The sequence below is a fragment of the Marmota flaviventris genome, chromosome 7 (genome assembly GCF_047511675.1).
Source record: "Marmota flaviventris isolate mMarFla1 chromosome 7, mMarFla1.hap1, whole genome shotgun sequence".
Classification (NCBI taxonomy): domain Eukaryota; kingdom Metazoa; phylum Chordata; class Mammalia; order Rodentia; family Sciuridae; genus Marmota; species Marmota flaviventris.
Window position 1 is genome coordinate 118,591,264 of NC_092504.1, and position 25,986 is coordinate 118,617,249.

Below are 25,986 nucleotides of genomic sequence, written 5' to 3' on the forward strand. Positions count from 1 at the left end.
CTGATCTGACTTTGAATTTGCACTGGGAATCATGAGGAGTAGGAAGGGTAATAGGTAGGAAGGAGCCATATTAGATGGGGTTTTCAAAACCAAGTAGAGCATCTGGGTCATCTTCTGCAAGTTCTTTGGTGTGGGAGGGACATTTTGACCACCCTGCTCCTTTTTTTCCCTAAGTATTAATTATTACTTCCAAACTTGCTAGAACCAAGAAAGGCTGGATTTCTTCTTCTTCTTTTTTTTTAAAGACTTGATAGAGGAAAAGGACGTCTCCACTTTTAATGTCTTCTCCCACGTGCAGGACCTCCTAGCCTCTTAGCCTCCCTTGGTCATTCTTCCCAGGATAAGGGAAATAATTTGCATGGTTAGTGAGCTGGGGTGGAGCCTGTCCCTCCTCTCTGCTCTGGAAGCCAGGATCCTGGAAGGAAGAATACATTATTCTCTCTAGTCATCCACACTACAGCTCTATGGTGCCTCTAACTCTAGGGTTTAATAGAGTAGAATCTTGTCCACATGGGCAAACCCTATTCTCCACCATTGGGTTGTTTGTTTGTTTGTTTGTTTGTCTTTTTACTTGAGTTACATTTATAGATTAATTTGCTAATAAATGACAACTTTAAGATATTGAGTGTTACCCCCCAAAATACATAAGTTTTATATTTTTATTAATTTTATTTTTTGATGCAAATGGAGCACAACTTTTCATTTCTCTGGTTGTACATGCCGCAGAGTCACACCATTCACACAATCACACCCATACATAGAAGTAATAATGTCTATCTCATTCTACCATCTTCCTCCCCACCCACACCCCCCTCCTCTCCCTTCCCTCTGCTCAATCCAAAGTTCCTCCATTCTTCCCTTGCCCCTTCCCCCAACTATAGATCAGTATCCACTTATCAGAGAAAACATTTGACTTTTGGTGTTTTGGGATTGGCTTATTTCACTTAGCATGAGATTCTCCAACTCCATCCATTTACCTGGAAATGCTAATATTTCATTCTTCTTTAATGCTGAGTAATATTCCATTGTGTATATGTATCATAGTTTCTATGTCCATTCATCTGTTGAGGGGCATCTAGGCTGTTCCCACAGTTTAGCTATTGTGAATTGAGATGCTATAAACATTGAGGTGGCTGTACCACTGTAGCATTCCAGCATTGGTTTTACTGGTAATAAAGATGCTATCTGATTGGTCCATCAGCCTGACTCATGTTTCATATTTCTCCATCTCTTTCTTTGGGAAGGAGGGCCCTTAATACCTTGATCAGACTGTACTGACTTTTCTTTTCTTTTTTTTTTAAATTTTTTAGTTGTAGTTGGACACAACACCTTTATTTCACTTGTTTATTTTTGTATGTGGTGCTGAGAATCGAACCCAGGGTCTCACATGTGCAAGGTGAGTGCTCTACCGCTGAGCCACAACCCCAGCCCCAACTGTACTGACTTCTCTGAAACTGCACTGCAGGTCCCTCAGTTACTCAAACTCAAGTTTGCATTGATTTTCACATAAATGGTTTCTTTATAATCCAGGCTCAGCGTCCCTATAATAGAGCACTGCAAGTGACGAGGTGGCTCATTGCAACACACAAGCAATCCTAACAGGAAACCCCATTCAGCAATGCAACATTCATGCCTGTTGTATTTGGGCCCCCACCACCCTAAAGTCACCCATTCTGGCCTCTTCTGTGCTCAGCTTCCCAGTGGTCCAACCTTTCCTGCATCCGAAGCCCATGCTACCCATGGCACCAGGTGTGACTTTCACCAGAATAATCACACTTCCTCCCTTGCCCATTAAGCCTCTTCCACACTGTTTAAGTGAAAATCTATATCCTATTCCCTCTGAGTGTAAGAGCAGGATGTACACAAGATGAGTGATCACTAAACTTAATTCTTCTAGGAGAGTAACTATGTTTTAAGCCGTTGGTGTGATGAGACTCCAAATGATAACAAATTAACTATATGGAGGGAAAATGCCAAATGTGCCTTTCCAAGCTGGGCTCGGTCAACACCCCACTGTCATCCCCACCAGAAAGACAAGTGGACACACAGGTCATGAAGCTACCATTTCCAAAGGAAGGGAGGGAAGGAGTTGTTGATGACCATCATCATTAATTACTTCTACTAATGGCAGTTTCAAAAGTAGCTACTACTTTCAAAGTCTTGGCTCTGTGCCAACCATTGTATTAGGCACTTTATACTCATTGTCTAAGTTAATTCACTGTGGCCTATCAACGTAGTTATGAGGTATATCAGTCAACTTTTTGTTACTATAGCCAAAACATCTGACAACTACAACTTCAAGAGGAAAAATGTAATTTGAACTCTCAGTTTCAGAGGTTCGGTCCATGGTTGGTCAACTCCAGCACTTTGGGCCCAAAGCGAGGTAAAACATCATGGCAGAAGATGGCAGATGATCACAGTAGAGGAAAACTGCTCCCCTCAAGGTAGCCAAGAGCAAAGAGAGAGAGAGGGCGGAGCCAGGGAAAAGATACAATCCCCAAGGGCATGACCCTAGTGACCTTCTTATCCAGCCATGTCCCACCTGCCAAGTATTGCTACCCAACACAGCAGTCCTTCCAAGTTATTAATCCATCAAATAGATTCATCCACCAATTAGGTCACAGCTCTCATAATCATTTCACCTCTGAACACTGCCACACTGTCTCCCAAGTGAGCTTCTGGGGGACACCGCATAGTCAAACCATAACATTAGGGCTCTCATACATAAGAAAATAGAGAGCTGGGCATGGTGGCACACACCTGTAATCCCATCAGTTCAGAGGCCAAGGCAGAAGGATGGCAAGTCTGATGTCAGCCTCAGCAACCTAGCAAGCCCCTGTCCCTGACTCAAAATAAAAAATAAAAGGGCTCAGGATGTAACTCAGTGGTAAAGCACCCCAGGTTCAATCCCCAAAGACAGATGGGGAGGGAGGGAAGGAGGGAGGGGCTGGGGACAGAGAGACAGAGAGACAGAGAGAGAAAGGAAGGGAAGAAGAAAATGGAGATTTGAAAAGTTGCCCTGAAAGTACAAAATAAGTGGCAGAGACCAGATTCCAACTCAAGTCCACTTGATACCAAGAGTCACCTTCTTCATACTATTTTGAGAAGATGCATCAACCATCTGGACCATGTAGGTAAAGACCCAGTTTTCCATGGGTGCTCCATCCAGTTGCAGGGCTTTAGAAGACTTGCCCTGCTCCCTACCAACCCACCGACCCTTTTCAACCAATTCAGCTACGTTTTCTGGAAAGAGCTGCCCCCAGGGACAGATCAGGAACTGAACTCCAGAAAACAGCCTGCCAAAGAACTTGCTGGGCACCCCACCCACCTTCCTACTGTCACTGGGATGAGGGTAACATGGAACCAGTGCTCTCCTGAGGACCACTGTAACAACACCCTGAGCTGCCATTGACTGCAGCACTAACCTCAGGCCTCACTGCTCCTGGCTGGCCCTGAACCCCTCTCAGCCTCAGACCTGAGTCCTGCACGGGGACTCACCCCTGCGGCACCTCTGACAGATGGAAAATCACAGGCAGCGCAGGTCCTGCTCCCTGGCCCCCAGGGGAACGCTGGCGAGCAAACACAGGTCCCCGATGCTGACATCACTTAAAAGTCATAAAACACACAACTCTACCAAACTCAATTTGGAATCCAATGCTTCATGACACATTTTTTAAATATTTTATTAGTTGTAGTTGGACACAATACACAAATTTTTATTTGTTTTTATTTTTATGTGGTGCTGAGGATGGAACCCAGCGCCTCACTCATGCTAGGCGAGTGCTCTACCACTGAGCCACAACCTCATCCGCTTCATGACACATTTTTAATGATTCCATACAACAGTGGTTTGCCAGCCTGGCTCCATGTGAGAACTACCCGGGAAGCTATTCAAAAATACCCATGCTCATGGCCCATTCTGATCTAGTTAAATCAAAACTTCCAGGGAGGGTTGGGTTTCCCTTGCAGGTTCTGACATGGGCAGGCCGTGAACTGTGACCACAAAGTCTCCTGGAGGTCAACAGGGCCACCAACTACATCTATACTACACAAGTGCTGTTTAAGGTACTGCTGAGGGTTAACAAAAACATTCTTAAAACCTGATTTGGGCTGAGCAGTGCTTTGTGAACATAAAAATGACCAAATATGCTCTTTTCAAAGAAAATGAGGAGCTAGGACTAGACAATCCCTGGAATTAAATTCAGAATTAAAATTCTACAAGTGATACATAACAGCCTCTGGACCCAAGAGGCTGATGGGCATTTCAGCTCACAGAGCCAATCAGAACTGAGAGCCCTGGCCCTCCACTGCCCACCCAGTCATCAAGTTCTCCGATTGACGATACCGTCTCCTACCACCTGCAACATGAGACTCATATTTTCCAGAGCCTGTGAAAAGACTTAATATCTCTATTGAAGGAAAACAAAGGAATAATTTGGAAGCTTCCAAAAACTTCATTTATCCAATTGGGTAGGAGAATACTGTACATTCTTGAGTAAGTTAATTGTTCAAATGAGCACTAGAGGAACTCCCAGGAATAATAGGATTTGACTAATTCCCTGCTATGATGGGGAGGCTATAATTGGAAGAACGGATGTTTTGAATTAATGAGTAAAAGAATCTAAGCACCGAGCACCGGCTGAAGAGACAGGGTTGATGTATTCACCCACTGCCTGACCTTCCTTCCACTGCCAGGGAACAAGCAGCGTGGTCGATACTGTGCCTTGTATTTTGCATTGTGAGGCATGGAGTGACTCTGCCTTCATTCTGGGTTGCCAACACCATTCTCATGACATTGGGTTTCCACAAAAGAATCTGCAGATTCGTTACATAAAAAAATATTGCTCCTTTCTTCTTTTTAAAGGAGGGCCACCAAAAAATTAAACCCGAGAGCCTCTTGTTAGCTCCACTAGATGGTGCAAGCTCTCCTTTCCAAGCACTCTTACCAGCAGGAAAGGACATTTAAAAATTAGTGCTGGTGCACCCAAGCAGCCCCTGAGATGGGCAGGGCGTCTGCTCTGGCAGAATCTTGAAGAATGCAATTAATAAAAGCATGAGGATTTTTTTCCCTAAATTCTGCTTTGGAAGCTCAGGAGTTAAATTTATGCCATAGAAGGAATCATGGATCTAGAATTTAGCTCAAAAGGGCTCCTGGAAAGAGACGGAATTGAAGCCTCAAGATCTGGGATTGGCTGGAGGTAGCCGGTCACCAGCTACATAAGCTTCTCACAGCCTCTCTGGTCCTTGGTGTCTTTCTCTGATAAAATGAGGAGCTAGGACTAGACAATCTCTGGAATTAAGTCCAGAATTAAAATGCACAAGTGAAACATAACAGACTACATTTCTATCTCCAATTTAATCTCTCCATTTAGATTTAGCAAGAACTTTAAACACAAAGGATATGTTTCATGAAATTCATAGTCTGTGAAATTTCTATGAACTAACATGTTATTAATTCATTTACTGAAAAATGTTCACACAAAGCTTACTAGGTAACTGTCCCTGGGCCAACACCACACCAGGCAATAAGGACACAAACACAAGCAGAAGACCCGTCCCTGGGCCAACACCACACCAGGCAATAAGGACACAAACACAAGCAGAAGACCCTCGGCTCTTCCCCACACATGGCTCCTCTATGAAATTGAAAACTAATGAATTTCAAGCTCTCAACTCTTAAATTCTCAAACAAAACCCTTTACTGAAGGAAACTGGACAGTGACATCTACACTTGGGTAACCTTCAAGGGAAGGCAGTCTTGGATTTCAGGGCACATTGGATTTTCAGATCAGGGGTGCCCAACCTACAGTCACAGTGAAGCACTTAACATGAGCATGGAGAACACAGGGGCTTATTCAGACAGCGTGACATCTGGATAAACAACCATGGCAATGACTTATTATTTTTTAACTCAATATTTCATAGGCAACTCACACCAGAAACAGTAAAGTTTAACCACCTCATATAATTTTATTTCTGCAAATGGAGAGCCCACTTCAAATAGGATTCTTAGAGTCATCACTGATTCTTCGGGAATGTTTTTTGTTCATTTTCTCTCTGCTTCTTACTATAAAACATCTAATCTTCCTTGGTACTTTTTCTAGAAATATGTGTTTTAAGTCTGGCTCCCTGTGGACTTTCACAGCAGTTAGGAGTTGTCTCCCTTTCAGCACAGCCACCTCTCATCTGCAGCCAGTCCTCAACACGCTCCCCTCACCTCACTCTTCTCCCACTCCAGGTGGCCCAGAGGGCCAGCCATCGGTGCACACAACCCCTTCCCTCGTCACCATGTCTACACTCACACAGGTGTTTACTTTATTCAAGAGCCATCATAGCACCTAGCATATTCGCGGCAACACGCTAGGTGTACTGCAGTAATGTTCATTTAATGAATGGGCAAGTAAACCAGCAGGTGCAGGCCCTGCTCTCAAGGTGCGTTCCGCCCAGTGGGAGAGGTCAGCCATAGGTTCATGGGGGGCAGCCTTCCAGTGCCACCTGAGTGGTACCAAACAAACTCCAGAGAAGTGCTCAGGGATTGCCTCTGCCTGCACTGACCAGGACGGAGTTCCGGAAGGAGGTGGCCTGAGGTCTGTGCACTGGAGGGTGAGGAAGATTTGGATGCCCAGGGGAAAAGGGAGAGTGTCTCAAGTGGAGGGAAGGCGTAAGCACAGGCCTTCAACCAGCGGGCTGATGTGCGCTCAGACCAGAGCCAACAGGCCAAGGCAGCTGGAGAAGGGAGCCTACAGAGAGGGAGCAGGAGGAGGGGTTAGCCTTGGAAAAGATTCAAACAGTGGGTTGTACCACGTCTATGCTTCTCAATTATTTCTCCTAGTATCTTCATATCTACAGTTCTCTATTTCCTCTTGGCAATAAGCCAAATTTTATTAATTATAGATCAATGAAAGAGCTATTTAGTCATCTGAAACTATAAGTTTTCCAACAATAAAACAAAAACAGTCCAAAATCTGCAATAGCTCTGTAATATAAGCTGGATGGCCTCTCAAAACTGTATTAATTCAACGTAATGCACCAAATGAAAGCAGTATATGACACACACTTCTAGTTTCCAATTAATAAATCAAGTATTTCCAAGTCAAACCCTCTCACACTTGTCGCTAAAATCTTCTAGCTCTGTTTAATAGCTCACTCTCACTGGATAGAGCAATTATTAATTTAGTATGTCTAGAGCTGGCCTGCTTAATATGATTTCTTGGGTCTGGGTTTAATAGTGCTACTGCCGCTCCATGTTACATAGCTGCGGGCCCACAACAGGCCTGGGCCTCTTAATTACATTATTCAACTGCAATTACTGACCAACTACAGTGATCTTTACATCTGGCCGTCCTGCTTCCAGGGGACTCTGCTTGTCTAAGTCCAGGGTCACCGAGGAAACAGAACAACGGTTTGGACCCCACCACTCCCACTGCAAGCTGGGCCAGGCTCCTTAGTGATGGCTCCTCAGTCACAGCGGGACCCCAGCATTGGACATGAAGCACAACGCAATACAGGAGGGATGGCCAGGCACACTGGGCTTTCCTGCCGAGCCCAAGCACCAACAACTAGCTCAGCTTCCCAATCTGCTAGATGGCCCTAAAGGGAATGCCTGCCTGTCCTGAAGCCAGCCAGACGCTGTAGAGACGACAGCAGCAACTTATAAGACAGATCTCACTGCCCCAGGACACCACTGAGACCACCTGCACAGTGCACCAGGCCAGTGATCCAGCACCAGTGTGAGCATGGGGGACCTTTCTGCACAGTGGAGAACAGAAACTTTTTAAGTAACTGATTGACTCCAGGCATGGCTAAAAGCAGACAAAGTTCCATGTAAACAAATACAATTCAACATTATTACAGGAACAGTACTTTGCAAAAAATAATACAAGACAACATGATTCAGGAGTCTTCAGTGATTAAAAACTATGGGTCAGTGTTTTAGTCAGCTTTTTTGCTGCTGTGACTATAAAGGACCTGACCAGCACAACTGTAGAGGAGGAAAAGTTTATTTGAGCGCTCAGGGTTTCAGAGGTCTCAGTCCATAGAAGGCCAGCTCCATTTCTTGGAGCTCAAGGTGAGGCTGAACATCATGGCAGAAGAGTGTGGCAGAGGGAAGCAGCTCACATCATGATCAGAAAAGCAGAGAGGCGCTCCACTCGGCAGACACAAATATATACCCAAAGCCACCCCAATTCCCACCTCCTCCAGCCACACCCCACCACTTCAGTTACCACTCAGTTCATCCCTATCAGGGGATTAAATCACAGATTGCATTAAGACTCTTACAACCCAATCATTTTTCCTTGGAGCCTTCTTGCATTGACTCACATGTGAGCTTCTGAGGGACACCTCATATCCAAACCATAACAGTCAGTAACATAGAGAACAGGCTTTAAACATTGAATTATTGAAATGCATAAATAAAAATATGGTTAAGCAGCAGCTGCTCTGCTCACTCCTCACCCTGACATAAGGGATCAGGGCGCTCCTCCTGCAAACTCCGCACCCAATTATAGCCCATTAATATTTTATTATAACAGTAATAAAAATTTGAAGATAGTACTTAATTGCTCTTAAAAATCTTCAGTCGTGACTCTCAGTGGGCATAAAAGTCCACAACATGCCCAGTCAGTGAGAGCTGAACTAGCCTCTGGTGGAGTCCCAGCTGCCCTGCCCACATGCACACTACCAGCAAGCTAGGGGACAACTCACAGGTGGCTATTCCCAGCCTCTCAAAATTTTCATCTTTTTTCTAAAGTCCCCCCAAAACTTACATCCATCAGTTGAAGTCAATAAGCTATGAATTACTGAGCCTGCAGGATACAGATCATGAATATGTATGTGCATGTTTGGAAGACAAGGCTGTAAACAATGGGCACCACAGAAGCCTACATGCACCTAAGACAGGTCTTCAAGGACATGTCTGAAATTATTCTACCCAGGTACGCTGTTCAAGCCTGGATTTAGCACACAGGAGACGGTGGGGAAATTGGTTTTTCTGGGAGACTTTTTTGCTTCTGTTTTTCCAAGCACACTTATGGAATTATTTGCTGAATGAAATATAGAAACACACCGGGCTACTCTTTGCAAAAGCCAAAGGCGCAGGCTTTTTTTTTTTTTTTTTTTTTTTTTTTTTTTTTTTTGAGGTCATGGTTTTCACCACTAATGCCTCTGAGCTGCAGAAAAGGACTGCATGCATGTAATTATTTCCCCTTCAACCCACCTCTTACTTCAGCACAGTCCCCTTGGGGTCTCTGCCTCCATCTACCAGAGAAAGTACCAAACTTCTGTCGTCATTTCCCAACAACTTATAAATGAAGGATCCAAAATAACCCACAAGACTAAAGACTTCCCTAGCTCACAAGACCCTTGACTGAATACCAGGAGCAAGCCCAGAGGGCATCTGGACAACCCAGTCCCATCCAAATACCCTGCAGCACTCTCCTCACCCTGCTAGAGCCAGGACAAGCGCTGAAGCCACCTTCAGCTGCACTGCCAACCCCAGCTGCACGGTCAGCCCTGGACCCCCACCTGGGCAGATTCTCTGACTGCCAGTCAGGCTATTTCACTGGTTTTTAATCTGCTGCTCTTCAGCCTGATCACTGCTTTCAAATAAAAAGTATGTGATGATCCTTTCAATAGGTTCTCTCCATCCTTCTAGAGAGTAGCTTCTACTATTATTATCTTTGAACATTTACTGATCACCTAAAATATGCAGAATTCCATGTTACCCTGTGCATTAGAGGCTGGCCATCTTTTTCTGTCAAGATCCAGAAAGCAAATATTTTAGGTTTTGCAGATCTAGTGTCTATGGTGTATTCATTTTGTTTGTTTGTTTTGAAGATTTTTTTTTTTTTTTGTACCAGCACTGAACTCAGGGGCACTCGGCCACTGAGCCATATACCCAGCCCTATTTTGTATTCTACTTAGAGACAGGGTCTCACTGAGTTACTTAGCGCCTCACTTTTGCTGAGGCTGGCTTTGAACTCATGATCCTCCTGCCTCAAGCCTTCTGAGCCGCTGGGATTACAGGCATGCGCCACCACGCCTGGCTCCTGCTGACCGTTTTTTAAGTGTACAGCTCAGTAGTGTGAAGTACATTTATACGGTTGTGCAATCAACTCCAGAACTTTTTTCATCTTGCCAGACTGAAAATCTGTCCCAACAAAACAAGAATTCTCCATTCTCCCCATCCCCCTGCCCTTGGTAAACACACTTCTACTTTCTGTCTCTGTGAATTTGACCTTGAATCATGTGGTCCTTGTCCTTCTGTGACTGGTTTATCTCACCTAAAACATCCTCAAGGTTCCATCAATGTTGTACCAGGTGCAGAGATTCCTTCCTGTTTAAGGCTGAATAAATTCCACTGTAGGTGCCTACCACATTTTGCTTATCCACATATCTACTGATAGATGTGAAACCCATCCTTTTATTCTGAGGATACAGAAAAACAAGCCATGGGCTACATGTGGCCCATGGACTGAGGTTTGTCAAACCCTGACCTAGAAGCACAAAAAAGCAAACAGCATGGACCTAAGATACTAAGCTCCTTAATCCAGGGCATCTCCAATGTATTAGGTTCTTCCCAGAATCCCTACACCAAAGAAACACCCACCAAGCACCCATTGATCCAAGTATTTAGATCCAGACAACAGTGAAGTCCTAACAATGCGACCTGACATGCACTCAAACCTGGAATCTGCACACCAGAATCTGCACACCTCATTCCCAGCTCCACAGCAATTCTCCTGTGACACTAGCTTTTAAGTTCCGCACTCACCAAGAATTCCCTGCAAAGGCTTAGCTACATTGAAGGGAACGGATACCATTTAACACTGAAACTGCAAGCGATTCTGAGCGAGAAGTTCCCCTGGTGTCCAACAGATGTCACTGTGTTTCCCTAACTACCTGGGAACATGCCGGCCCCTGGGGGTGTGCTGAAAAGCCCAGGGAACCTTGGCACTTGCTTGGGAACCCAGATATGGGCCTTCCAGGGTTTCAGAGGAGTGGCTAGGCAGGGTCAAAGTCAATATGTGGCTAATGTCAGGCACACAAGCTCAGTGCTCAGTGCTCAGTGCTCAGTGACAGACTCAGGCTCCTGACCCCCTCCCTGCTTCCTTCTGTTGGCCACCACACCTCCCAGACCCCATACCACAATTGCTGCCTTGTTTTGTTCCTGAGCCCCTCATCATCTGCTGCCCCCTGCACTGCTCATGAGACACAGGTATTCACCTGCCTCAGGAATTGAAGCAGCCTCTCCCCTGGTCTTCATTCCCCTACGGCCTTTGCAAGCCACAGTGCTGCTGGGAAACTTTTGGGCAAATGTGCCCCTCCTGGCATCACCAGCCCAGCCCTCCTCCCACCAGCCCTCCTCCCACCAGCCCTCCTCCAGCCTGCTCGCCTTCCAGCTGTGTACACGGTCACCCTCCCCACTCTTACCCCCTCACGACCCCTGTCCACCCTGGCCTCTTTCTCTGTGACAACACTTATTCTCGTCCTTGCTTTTTAACATGTCAGTCTCCCGGGTACCAGATAAAAGCTCATGTTGCGGGGGAGTCTGGTGGAGTGCTTTGCACGTGGACATGGCCTCAGAACAATGATAGTACCCTTTCACTTCAAAGGAGATGGCAGGGTTGGTCCTGGAACAACCATGGGGATTCCTTTACACATCAGAGTATAGGATTTTTTCAGAATGTGCTCATGTTTGATCTTCACAACCTCTACAGAGGAAAGAGGAGTATTAGTATCTTCACTGGGACTCAGAGAGGTAAAAAATTTTGCACAAGGTCACACAGCAGCAAACAGAAGAGCCAGAATTAGAACCCAGATCTTCTGACTCATAGTCTAGTGCTCTCCTGTGACACACCGGGCCTCTGCATGAATTCACGTAATAACAGCCCGAGCTGACGTTGGCTACCTGTGCTTTAGTGTATTATCACTGCATTCCACATCTGGTATGTAGCAGGCATTTCCACGTGCCACATTAAGACATCACTATGATTTTAGGTTCCAGAGGACAAAGGTCAATACACAGAATTAGACACTAACTACAAACTACAAATAGTAAATATTAAAATGTGTTTTTAGGAAAGTTTATATTGCAATATACTGAAGCACTAAGTGCAGGCACTCCCTTCAGGTGCCAGCCATACCTGCTCATTAGTGCTCTCAGGTGTCCCTCAGAATCTACTCTGCATCTTCCCACCCTGCTCTGCACCCCAGTGTGCGCCAGCTCTTTCCACGGTTCCCTTGCCATCTGACCTCCACTTGGACTAGTGCAAAGGGGTTCCAAAAGGAGACCAGAGGAGGGAAGGGAGAGAAGCTGGGAGGATAATCCTGACCCCTTCTGAGGGCTGCCTCAGGCTGGTGGTGACCCATGACTGAAGTTCAGGCTCCTATCAGATGGCCCTGTCCACACAGGAAAGGGCCCTTTCTCTGACTCACTACATACACGTTCAGACCTAGGGGTGGTAGCCATGGTAAACCTGCCCAGAAGATGGTTACAAATTCTTTAACACTCTTACCATCATGAGGTGGGGTCTAGGTCCCCTCCCTGGAAAGTGGGTAGGTTCTGTGCTACTATGAACAAAACAAAAAAATTGGGAGACGTGATCTGTTCCAGGTTCCGAAGCCAAGTCTTGGGGGATTGGCAGCTTCTACCACTCCCTCTTGGAGTCCCTGGACTTCAACATGGGAAGCCCAACCCGCAAGGCTGCCGGGCTGGGAGGAAGCCTGTTACTCTCAGGGTTTCATTGCTGTGACCAAAAAACCTGACAAGGACAAGCGAGGAGAGGAAAGATTTGTTTTGGCTCGTGGATTCAGAGGATTGAGCCACGGTCAGCCGGCTCCAAGGCAGAGACGCCAAGGCAGAAGGGCTGAGGGGGGGAAGCTGTCAGCTCCTGGCAGCCAGGAAGTGGGGGGCATGCCCCCGATGGCCCACTTCCCCAACCACGCCCCACCTGTCTCCAATTCTTATCACCTCCCAGAAAGTCCATCCAATGATGAATCCACAAGTGAGTTAACCCACTGATGGGGTCAGAGCCCTCATGACCCATCCATCACACCTCTGAACACTGCCGTGGCCTGACACAGGAGCTCTGGAGGACACTCCAGATCCCAGTCACAACAAAGGAAAGAGGAGAGTGGCCTCCAGCAGGCCTGAAGCTGCTTGGGCTGCAGACATCACAGAGCAGAAGCGAGCTTCCCCACTGCGCCCAACTGAAATCCTGAACCAGAACTGTGACATAGACCAATAGTCCACGACTGTTATAGTCACCAAGTTTGGGGATTGTTTATTACACAGCAATAAATCACTGAAGCACCACTCTCTTCTAACTAAGCAGTCCACTTACTAAGGTCCCTCACTACCCAAATTGAATTCCACCTGTTCCTACAGGGCTCTGACAAAATACAAATGACAGTCCTTAGAGCTGCTAATCACATTCTAGGCTTCTGAGAGAACGGCAGGACTGCACTCCCCTGGTGACAATGAAAGTGAACAGAAATGACACGAGTCACTCCCAGACAAAAGCTTCATGAGCCACTGGGCCATTCCTTAAGCTCTCTCCCCTCTGACATTTCAGGGGGTGATATTAGTTCCAGATGATGAGGTTTTTATCAACCCAGATCCCCATGGGAGGATCACATGAAGAGAAGCTACCCACAAATTCTTCATCTCACACCCAAGATGAAAACAAGAAAAAAACGTCTGTGACTTCAGCACCTAAGATTTGGACCTTGTTATAATCATCCTAACTGACATGAGAAGCTCCTTTGTTAATACTGACAGAATGACCATTAGGGGTCCATGTGGCCTCCTGAATATTCTGCACACCAGGAAGGAGGTCTATAAACTTACATTTGCATGCCCATATTTTTCACATCTACAATCAGGAAACCCCTCTCGAACCTCCACCCACAGGGAGCACTGCTGACCACCTGGGATCAGCCCCGTGTGTGCTCCAAGGCCACCCTCTGCCCACTGCTCCCAGCCAGTGAACAAGTGAACAAGGCAGCCCATTCCCAGCTGGCTGGCCGGGCCTCCTCTGACACAGTCTGGCCCTTCCAGCCCACCTCCTCTCACTGGCTCCTTCACTTGGAGTCAAACGGAGTCCCAGGCCGGCTTCTCCCAGCCCTCCCCATCTCCACTCCTGTTTCCTCTCACATCTGAAATAAAATCCTGGTGAACTTCATCCTGTCTGCTTCTCTGAGAACCCAGGCTAATGCCAGTGCGCATTCAGCTTCAAAATATTAGCTCTGACAAACTAAACACTGACACAAGAAAAGTGGCTCTTATTGAATAAAGTCCGTCCCATTAATCTGAAGTAAAAAGTAACCAGTTTTTCAGAATGTGATACCCCTATCTATGGCTGAGTCTAATTCCTTATTGCCTGTAATAATTCAACATTGTTTTCTTCATGTGACTTTTACAAAGTATAACTTCAACCTATCTGAAAAATTCCCCCTTTTCCAAATGTCCAGAATAGTCTTCCAATCCCTTTTCAAAAACCCTGGAGACGATGTATATTTTGAAATTCAAAACTTTTAGAAATAAGTGCATCTGCCACATTTGATATAACATCCCCAGGAGATCTTGGAATATAAAGAAATAGTGATATTTCTTCCACAAAATATATAAGTGTTAGCCAGGCACAGTGGCGCACATCCATAATCCCAATGGCTAGGATGGCTGAGGCAGGAGGATCTCGAGTTCAAAGTCAGCCTCAGTAAAAACAAGGTGCTAAGCAACTCAGTGAGACCTTGTCTCTAAATAAAATACAAAATAAGGCTGGGGATGTGGCTCAGTGGTCGAGTGCCCCTGAGTTCAATCCCTGGTACCAAAAAAATGTGTGTGTGTGTGTGTGTGTGTGTGTGTGTGTGTATTAATGCAAGTGGATGAAAGTAAACAGTCTTGAGATGGTTCAGGTAGAGCTGGACAAAAACTGAGTTTAATAAAGGTTAGATTGTATGCCAAATGAATTAGAAGAAAACATTCCATTTAAGTTCAGGTTGTAGATGAGGAATTGTGAACCCGTATGTCCACATTTCAGAAAACTATGCAGCCCTTTAAAACAAAACAGAAAACAAACAAACAGAAAACCAGGTCCACCTTTGTGTTAACACAGCAGAATAAGTGGCCACCCACAGTGTTGGATGAGGAAAAGCACAAACAGAACAGCCTGCGGTATGGGGCTGGGGATGTGGCTCAAGCGGTAGCACGCTTGCCTGGCATGCGCGCCGCACTGGGTTCGATCCTCAGCACCACATACAAAAAAATAAAAAAAAAAATTAAAGATGTTGTGTCCGCCAAAAACTAAAAAAAAAATAAATATTAAAATTCTCTAAAAAAAAAAGAACAGCCTGCGGAGACGAGACGGCCTGCAGCACAGACACAGAGCGGGAAAGGAGAGAGGACCAACCTTCACTCAGGAGCACCCTGCTCCGCACCTTCTACCACCCGCGATGTTTCGTAGTGACTTGTCTCTAGTTAAGAAATGCTATGGGGATGCTGTGTGTGGGTACCAATGGCGATGTGGGGACATTTTAAAATGTGAACTTATTTACATTATTTAGGAGACAGACTGAGTTCGCCTCTGTCAGCTGCCCAGGCTGATGGCAGGTAACTAACATGTCAAGTATAAATTAGGGACTGAGTGCACAAAGATTTATTTAGACACCTAACTAAGGTGCACGTGTCAGGGCAGTGGACCAGAGCCCCTACAGAAGACCTGAGCCCAAACTGTAGGCGTCCCTTCCCCTGTCCAAGGAGCTGATGCAGGAAATAGGCTACAGCTGCTCCCACTGGGGACCCCCCAAGAGCCACCCGGTTCTGGGCGGTTGCTCCTCTCCCCATCCTGCCGCTCATGAAAGGTGGTGAGCCTTCCCCAGCCCACTGCCTTCCCAGCCTTTTTAATTCTAAATGACAAAAACACAAACAAAATGATGGAGAACAGGAAGAAAAATTAATTGAGGAGGGAAAAACTCAGTCTTTGTTCTCCCTAGGTGCTTAAACAATCCTGGGAGAAATTGTCTGCCGTGGATAAAAGTTGAAGAATCTTAATTAGGGAGCTGCAAATTCAAATCCAATACAATTTCATTCATTTTCTACAGTCATTATTGGCTCTAGGTGGGTTTTTTTTCCCACAACATGTATAACTCCATAGTTTTAAAATATTCATTATTTTAATTATGGGCATAATTGAGAATAATAACAGATAATATATAAAGAGCTATGTAAAATTTGAGTTAGCTATTTGTCTTTTACAAAGCACTGTCCAGGAAGGTACCAAGGGCCAGCACTCTGTTGGCACTTAAGAAAGATCTCACTTATGTATTGTTTTTTCAACCCTAGGCTACCCAGTGAACAGCACTCATGGGAACCCTGCCCGCAGAAAGCATGCATGTCCCTGTGTGGGCAGAAGCATAGTTAAGGAGGGGATTCACCTGTGCCTGGTGCTGTGAGGGAGAAGGGCAGTGGGGTGTGGCCAGCAAGATCCTCACCAAGGCGCTGTGGGGCAGAGCTCATCCTCGGCTGTGGATGAGGAACTGTCACTATACTGAGTTATAATTAGCTAAGAGCAAGAAGTCCTGGTGTGCCACCGCAAGGTATGGTGGACACAGATAACAATAATGAACTGTACATTTCAAAAAGCTAGCAGAAAGATTTTGAAAGTTTTCACTAAAGAAAAGATAAATGAGGGCTGCATTGTGGCTCAGCGGTAGTGCGTTTGCCTAGCATGTGTGAGCACTGGGTTCGATTCTCAGCACCGAGTATAAATAAATAAAGACCTATCAACAACAAAAAAAAATTTTTTTTAAAAAGAAAGAAATGAGAAGATGTCTGAGGAATATGTTTAACCTGATGTAAACATTATGCAATGTACACATCTATCAAAACATTTCATGGAACTCCACTAATGCATTAAAAAGAGTTGTCATTATTTGTAACATTATAATATGCTAATTATAATAACATGAATTGTCCTGAGCAAATAGTAATTATAATAATTGTCACTATTATAGTAATTATTTTGTCAACAGGTCAATGAGGAAAAGGACAGGAATAAATGAGGAAGAAAGTCCAATTGTGTGAGGAGGCCTATGAATAATTACTGCAAAGAATTTCAATAGCACTGTTGTATTCCTCTGACGTGGGAAGTTCCTCCACACAGGGGCTCAGAGACCGTCAGTGTCATACACTCACCCCATCCCCCAAACAACCACATACAGACTAACAGAAAGACAGCCTCAAAACAAATGCAAGGTTTGTATTTTCCAAAGATATTGCTTATATTTTCTAAAACACATCCAATTTCACAGACTTGGTCCCTTTGTGTCCATAAACAACTAAAAATCTCAGTGTTTTGATATTTAAACCATATCCAAGATTACCTCTTGAACCTAGAAGCAACACAAAAATCCTAGTCAGATCAAGTACTCTATTTGTTTTGGAAAACATGGCTCTGAGGCTCAAAAGGGCCTGCACTTGATAAGAGAGAAACATCTTCCATCAAGACCAGTGCTCTACGTCAGAAACCCTTTGGCATGTAAAGTAAGGCTGCAGAGCCGCTGCAGTCAGGTATTCTTGGCTTCTGTAAAATAAGAGCCCATAGCATGGAACTCCAGCAGGGAGAAAGGTGAGCATTTCATCAAAACAATATACAAGTTGCTTCTGGCTTCTCTTCCTACCAGCAGTGGTAATTCCAGAAACCTGACAAAAATCCTATGAACTAAATATGACACAAGGCTCTTCACTTGGCAAAGAAAAAAAAAAATTAGAATTCTAGGTCCCCGAGTGTCTCATAACAGCTCACAATGGAAAAGATATCAGTTGATTTATTATGTAAAATGAGAGTCATAAGGAATTCAGAGCCATGCTAATGAGACAGCCAACCTTTGATGGGACCTTAACTTGGCTTCACTTTAATTTTTGCTGTCACAAAATTGTTATAATAGAAAATCATGTTCTATTAAGGAGACGGCAAATCCACGACACTCAGGCTACACTGCCCCTCTCTAGGCAACTCATATCCGCTGTGACAGACTCGTCCTCAGTGGACAGCTTAACAGGGTCCAAGCAGCCTCCACCCACAAACTGAATAGGCACAAGATCCAGGGGCCACCTGCCAAAGCTCCTCTAGACTGACGACCTTACTTGACATCCACCAGGCTGGATTCCACTACTCCAAACACAGGGGCTATTTTTAAGACCTGTGCTTGATATTACTGAGAAGTATGGACGCAATGAGAAGGCAAATGGGGTTCAAGCCACCGTGAAGTCAGTTACACTGCGTCTACCCTCTTCGGTGCCCATCAGTTTACTATAAACAGACAGAAGATTTCATTAGCCAATCACTGACCTTGTGGAGAGCAGGGGCCAAGACAGGCACCAGGAATCCGTTGTAAATGTAACTGACAAGCTGATTGCGAATCAAGGGGTGAGCCACCTGGGACACAAACAGGCAGGCAGAGAAAGTTCAATCTTCAGGTCTTAAAATCAAACATTTCTGTATACGTGCTCAATGCAAAAAGGAAATCCAAATTTGGTTCATTTATACAGTATATAAAGAATAATTCAGAATTGCTGTGTGATTTTTTTTTCAAATGGTTTAACCTAGTATAAACAGCTTAGCTAAATCTGAATTTTCAAATTTAAAAAACAACGGTAATTTTAAAGAGTCTATGGAGGGGGACAAAAGACTGAATATATATAAGGATTCATAAATTAAAATTAACAAACTGGTAAGTATGAATTTTACCCCTTAACTTCCTCTAGAGCCCATCTTAACTTGTAACTAATTTAAAAAGACATAACTGTCAAACAGATAATTAAATATATTTATTTTGCTAGCAGAAAGAATTTTCTCATTCTGAAATACATTTTCTGATAGTCATTTATGTTAAAGAGAAAGGGATTTGGAAAATATTTTCAGGGGCTACAGTTGTAGCTCAGTGGTAGAGTGCTTGCCTAGTTTGTGTGAGGCACTGGGTTCAATCTTCAACATCAATAAAAATAAATGAATTTTTTTAAATAAAAAAATTTTTTTCATTAAAACATAGACAATGTTCAAAACCAGAAAACACTGGAAGTACTAACACTTCCCATATTTGACTGTCAAAATATACCCAGCATGATACTTTACCAGTATCTACGAGAAGTAACCTTTCCAGTTGAATCCCCAAACAAAAATTCTTAAAAGCATATGGCAGGCTGGGGATTCAGCTCATTGTGTGCTTATCAGCAGGATCAAGGCCCTGGGTACCACACCAACAAAAAGAAGAAGAAGAAGAAGAAGAAGAAAAAAAAGAATAAAGAAAGAAAACAGACACACACACATGTACTTATGGCTTCAATTTCAAAATATACTGCCCACTAGTGAAGGAAGGAAGGAAGGAAGGAAGGAAGGAAGGAAGGAAGGAAGGAAGGAAGGAAGGAAGGAAGGAAACTGAAAAGCAATTCTAGATAAGTAAGGCTAGATATTTAAATTACGGATAATGTCTGTGTCTCCCCTCCCCCACATTTGGAAAGGAATTTTTATTTCCAGACACTTCTGCAAGAAAATCTTGATAGGCTATACTATTAAAAAATAATTGAAGATGTGATCCATTTGTCTTACATATAAATAAAACCTCCTTCGACTTAACAATAAAAACAAAATGGAACTAAAGTAATTTACTTGCATTTTCTTCCAGAAGCTATTTCTTTATTTGGTAAATAAACAGATAAACTTAACATTTTTCACCCTCCAATCACAATAAAAAAAAACAATTTCATAATAAATCCAATATTAAGGTAATATTTATGCTGTATAAAAGTAAAATATTTTTATGAAAATCTACTACATCCTTAAATATATATAAAATCTGATTTTTATTGAAAACAGTAACAAGGAATCTGAAGGTAAAAATCTAATCAAGAAGCCAAATATACAAGAGTTCAGTGGCTGGTTTTTTCCCCTAAGCAGACCAATTTCAAAGCAAATTTAATTTGTGTTGCTAAGAAGATGGTTAACTTCTTCTAAATTCAATTGGGATAACAATATTCTTTATGTGGTATGCACCATTAAGCAAAATAAAGTGTTTTCCTTTGTAGACTCCCAAGAAGACCTTGAAGTAAAAGTGTTATAATTTGGAATACTTAAAAGCCTAAAAATACCTATTTAATGAGTCAGGCACTGAACTTATTTTGATGGGTAAGTGGATGTGGATAATCAAAACAGAATTAACACAATCTATAGAGGATATAATCTACTCATTTTTTTCTCAATTGAGACTTCCCAGAATCTTACAAAACAAACACTTTCACTCATTCCAGAGCATTTGGTGGGCTTGAAGTAGAACACCCATATTCCATGAACGTGATTAAGATTAGAAGGGACCCCAGCAAAGGGACGCACCTGGATAACGGCGTTGCAGAACTCCAGGGAGTTCATGAACTGCACGAGGGGCGGCAGCAGGAGCCAGTCGTCCTTCAGCAGGCAGTGCCATTCCTCGCCCTTCTCCTCCAGCTTGGTGGGCAGGGAAGAGTAGAGCCCGCTGAGCCCGGTGGCAAGCACCTGTGTGCAGAAATAAAAACAGAACAGTCTTCTCCAAAGTTCTGAGGCTGCTACTAGAAGCTCCTGAGTGGTACCTATTTTCTAGGCCAAAGACTAAACTTGAAGGAGCAAGGTGGAGGATCAGCTGGTGAGGAAGCATTCTGCAAGTGAAGGGAGCAACAGGACCAGAGCTACTGGGCCACGGCACGGGTGGGTGGCAGCGGTTGATGGTCCCTTAGTGCCAGGCACCATGCTGGGCTGGAAGGGAGAGAAGTGAGAGGGGTGAACACAGATGAATAAAAAGGACTCCTGTCCCCAGGAAGCTCAGGAAAGGGACAATATGGTGTAGTTGGATACATTGAGCACAAACACCCCAGTCTACGGCAGCAAGCCTGGGGTTGGGGGGACCCAGGACAGAGGGCTGCACAGGTAGGAACCATGAGGGACTCTATGAGAAGGATTCCTTGCAAATCCCCACACACTGAAGGTCGTGACTGATACACATTTCCAGGTTAGAAAGTACTTTTGTGCAAATTATCTCATCTGATCTTCACAAGCAATAGCAAGGAGAAAGCTGGGGGTGGGGTCAGTGAGCTGTGACGAGAGTTCAAATGGAGGGGCAGGAGTTGTAGCTCAGTGGTAGAGCTCTTGCCTTGCATGTGTGAGGCACTGTATAAATAAGTAAATAAAATAAAGGTTCATCAACAACTGAAATAAAAATGAAAGAAAGAAAACAGTGCTGGGGACATGGAGAAAGAAAAGACGGTATCTCCAGGCCTAGGAGAGGCGCAGTGCTGTGTGGGTGTAGAGTTACAGGTAGACAGAGGCAGCTAGGTAAATAAGCACCAGCTCCTGCAGGAGTGCACAGGCCAGCAGGGAGAGCCCAAGGGACAGGGGGTCTAAGGCTTGAAGGAGTGCTCTGGGCTGGACTTGGCCATCTGAAGCCATCTGAAGCCCAGGTGTGGCCAGCACCTCAAGCCACACAAACCTGAGAGAGAAAAAAAGGGAGACTTAGACAGGAGAGACATGACAAAACAGCCCACAGCGGCTGACACTAGAAACAGGAAAACAGGAGGAGACACTGGCCTAGGTGTGCTAAAGCACGGGAAATGACTTCCACAGGCCTGCTGCAGCCTCGCCCTTCCCCTTGTGCTGCCCCCTCCCTGGGGCACTCTCTGTATCTCCCCGCTCACCGGATCTGACCTGCTCACCAGTCCACACCAGAAGCATGAATGATTTGTCAAAGGTGTTGAGTGTCAGAGTCCTTCCCAGGAGGAGCACACCAAATGTAACAGTAAGAGCACAGACCTGGGAGGTTTTCCGCCAGAGAAACCAGATGAAGCTGCGGGAGGGACTGGGAAGTGGGCGGAGGACATGGTATAGGATCTACAGTGCAGAATATAGGGCAGCACAAGAAATGGATGAACCATTCCAATGCTGGAGAAATCAAAGGTTCATATATCATTTCTCTGTTCCACTTTCTAGTAACCTTTATTCACTCATCTTCTCACTCACACATTTAAAACAAACAAAATACTGAGCACTTAAAACTTCAGGCCAGGTACTACATTAAGTACAGGAAAATCAACAGTAAGCAAGATCACAGCTTTATCTATTTTTCAAAATTAGGGCATTTGTGCCCAAAGGAAAATGTCACCTATTTAAAATACTTAGCTCCTTGTCAACATATCCAAACAAATCCCTTTAATTCTGATTTTGAATGTGACCCAGATGAGTTGCCTGTTGTAAATTAGAAATCTCTGGCAAAAGAGAACAGAGCCCAAAAGTTCTCCTTGAAGAGAAATCTAATCTTGATGCCACGTTTTAAAAATCAATTACATTTGCTAACTCATGCTAAATTAACCACAGAACAAAGGCTTTAATTCTGTGTACTCCTGATTTCTTAACCACTTTGAGGCTTTGAAGATGAATTCATAAAGACAGGCTTAATTTGTCTGACTAAAAAGCTGGGAATAACTATTCAGTATATCAATATAATTACAGCAACATTAATTTTCAAATTACATACATCAGTGACAGTAATTAAAAATAACACATACCTAATACTCACTTTTTAAAATGAGTATTCTGAAAAGGGCATAGCTGAGATGTGAACAGAAGGAAGCCGTCCAGATGGAAGGACGCTCCATGCAGGACACGCCCTGCACAGAAGTGGCAGCTGGGTGGGGAATCCTGCCATGTTCCTGCCACTACCAGGTGGGGCAGGGTGACAGCCTGCTATCTTCTTCAGAGTGCCAAAGATACTCGGGAGGAAATGTTCTGCAGAATAGAGAATCACCAGTCTTGAGAAGGAGATTCCACACCTTTCCTGCTATTTATAGCCTCCCTTCTGGGGCTTTGCTCAGAGTTCGATTCATTCACCCAGATCACACGCAGTTCCAGAACCCAGCCGTGGGCCTGGCACGGGCAAGGTGAGCGCCGGGGAAAGAGCAGGGAACAGTCAGAGCAGGCGAGCTGGAGAAGAGCACCCACCAACTAAATAACCCAGCACGGAAGATCCACTCGCCACCTGAGGAACTCAAGAGTGCTGTGGGACCAGAACCAGAAAAAGGAGAGGCAACAATGGGTTCTAGGTATTTTCCAGATTCGAGGGTTTAAAAACACAATCTATCTACGTTAAAATTTTTTGAACTTTGAAATTATAAAAAAAAAGAATATATACATATAATCACTAATTAAAAATAAAAAGCCCATCCACTATTTTAACCTTTTATTGACTCAGAACACATACACACACCAAAAAAAACAAAACCCTGAAAGCACTATATTTATTCCCAACACAGTAAGTATTAACTCAATAGTTTTCATTTATCTCCCCTCAAGAGTATCCTTAAAAGAAACTAACAGCCATATGAAACCATACAGGTAAAGACAGACAAAAGACACAGCTCCCTGGCAGCTGGGTGGCCCGGCCAGCACTGAGACAAATCTGGTTTTGAGACAAATTCTGTGGTTGTCGGGCAGTTACTAAAGCTCTCTAAATCTCAGTTTCCTCACTGAGCTCTTGCAAGGATTAAAGAAAATAACCCATGTGACGAGATTAGCAGAACGGTTTCCGCATAGCAATGTTTTCATAGTGATGTTTCCACACAGTAAAGGAAAGATGACCGGGAAGATGACAGGCACAGGGCACTGAACAAGTCACGCGATTTCCATCTCTAAACATCTAATGGTACCCAGTTAATTCTAGAAAAACAAAGATTTTCAGCAGATGGCTATAGTCTGAAGCTGGCAGCAAAACACCTGGTGGAGACCATTTGCTACAACTTCCGAAAATAAAAAGCCTCATAAATTTTGGATATGGGATAAATAACTTTCTACCTGCGGCTGTGTACCTAAAGGTCACTTACTTCAATTTGCATTTCTTGATTTATGTATATATGGGCTGTTTTCCACATTGGCCAACTTGTAACAAATGGCATGGGCTTAACCATCAATATTCAGTGTTTTTTTTTTAAGTGATAGGGTTATTTTGTCCCCAAGCATTTGTTGGCACCAAATTGTTCTCTTGAGTGTTCTTACTCTCCTGGTTTTCTTGGGAAAGCACTTTTCCAGATAAACAGCTACAGGACCGGCCAGCTCTCCATATCAGCTACAAGCTTCCAAAAGGGGTCCAATTTCCTCAAAGAGTCATTACCTCCCAACAGCCTGATCCTAACACGCTTTGACAATCATACTAATTAGAGAAAGCTTTTTGTCAACTATGGCCCGTAGCTGGACGGTTAATAGAGTGTGCTTTTATCTTCAACATAAAGGGGCCTTTTTTTTTTAATTATGTTGTCAGATGTAATTATAGAAAACTGGGTACAAAAGAGATTATGGGATCTATCCTGAGGGGCAACTTAACACAACGAAGCTTGTCTTCCCTTCTAGCAAACAAGGTCAGCTGTTTTCCCTGCAACTTTAATGGACTGTACAACATTGTGAAACACATTTTTATAAAAGCAACAGTCACTCAGTGAAATCTGCTGGTAATACAGTTAGTGAAAAATCTAAATGTTAAAAACATGCCCCATTCTTCTCCCAGTATATTTTAATTTTTAAATTATGAAATGTTACAAACATACAAAACATAATAGAATTGAAACCCATCACCAAGACCAGATTTTAACATTCTGCGGTATGTTTTTTCAAAGCACTCTACTCTCCCCACACAAAATAAAGCATTACAGCCTGGGAGAGAACCACAGTGGCAGAGTGTGTGCTCAGCATGTACAAGGACCTGGGTTCGATCCCCAGCACCAAAATATAAAATAGATCAAACATTACCAATAGAACTAAACCCTACTCTAACTCTTTCTTCTCCCTTCATCCCCCAAAAGCAACTATAATCTTGAACTTAGAAATATTTTTCTGTGCTTGTTTTTGTATTTTTACTGTAGCTAGATAGATAGATACAAAAAAAGTAGGCATTATAATTTTGAGTTCTAAAACTTTATGTAAATTTTCTGTAAAAGCCAACATACTATATGTACCCTTTTGCTATTACTTATTTTACTCAACATGTTTAGATTCCTGGTCTTCACACATGTAGATGAGGTTACATGCTAAAACATGTGATTCATTCATTTTGAATGTTGAATAGTATTGCATTGATGTATGAATAAACCAGTTTATCTTTTCTTTTATAATTTATATTTTTCTTTTTTTCAAATCACTGTTCTAACATGTGCTAGGTTTCTCTTGGGCAAATACCCATAAGGTGAAGGGTCACAGGGTATTTACATATTTAATCTTACTAAATACTGCTACACTGCTTTCCTAAAATTTGTAGTCTTAAGTCACTCGTTGTTAGTAGATGTCTAGTTAACCTCCATGCTGAGTGTTGGCCGCTGTCCCCTTGTGTATTCAATTTGCACTCCCCTGACTCCAAGGAAAGAATGAGAGCATACTCTCATATGTCACTGGCTTTGGTGTCTTCTGAGGGTCATACATTCATATCCTTTGCTCATTTTTCAAACAGGCTGTTTCACCTTTTTCTTCTTAATTTGTTGCATTACAAATATTTTTATATATTATGGGTACCAATCATTTGTAATTATGTTCATTGTAAATATTTTCTCCTAGTATGTGTTTTTGTTCTTAATTCCAATCTTTTTTTTAAACATGCGTGTGTGTGTGTGTTGTATTAGAGGTAGACACAATACCTTTATTTTATTCATTTATTTTTATGTGGCTTGAATGGTGGATCAAACCTAGTACCTCAAACGTGACAGGTGAGAGCTCTACCACCGAGCCACAACCCCAGATCCCAATCTTTTCTTTATGGTTGGATACTCTGTAAGATATCTTGAAATTTCATTGTTTATGCATATGGGTTCTTGAGTCACAATGCCCAGGTGCAAACCCTGACTATCATACTAGCCCTGTGGGCTTGTAAAATTTACTTGATGTCTTCCACTATAAAAAAGGGAATGATGACACCGGAACCTACAGC

General features: G+C 43.6%; 1 protein-coding gene across 2 annotated transcripts in view; it reads right to left on the minus strand.

The window, feature by feature from the left end:
• The window catches only part of Fhip1a (FHF complex subunit HOOK interacting protein 1A), a 239,295-nt gene that overhangs the window by 58,438 nt on the left and 154,871 nt on the right, over positions 1-25,986 (minus strand). Inside the window, exons 5-6 of one of the 2 annotated variants that reach the window (XM_027926778.2) lie at positions 20,391-20,549; positions 18,354-18,440 (exon numbers count right to left, since the gene is read on the minus strand). In XM_027926778.2, coding sequence (XP_027782579.2) covers positions 18,354-18,440; positions 20,391-20,549 — 246 coding nt within the window. The remainder of the gene's footprint in view (positions 1-18,353; positions 18,441-20,390; positions 20,550-25,986) is intronic. The other variant, XM_071614616.1, reaches the window with a different exon arrangement.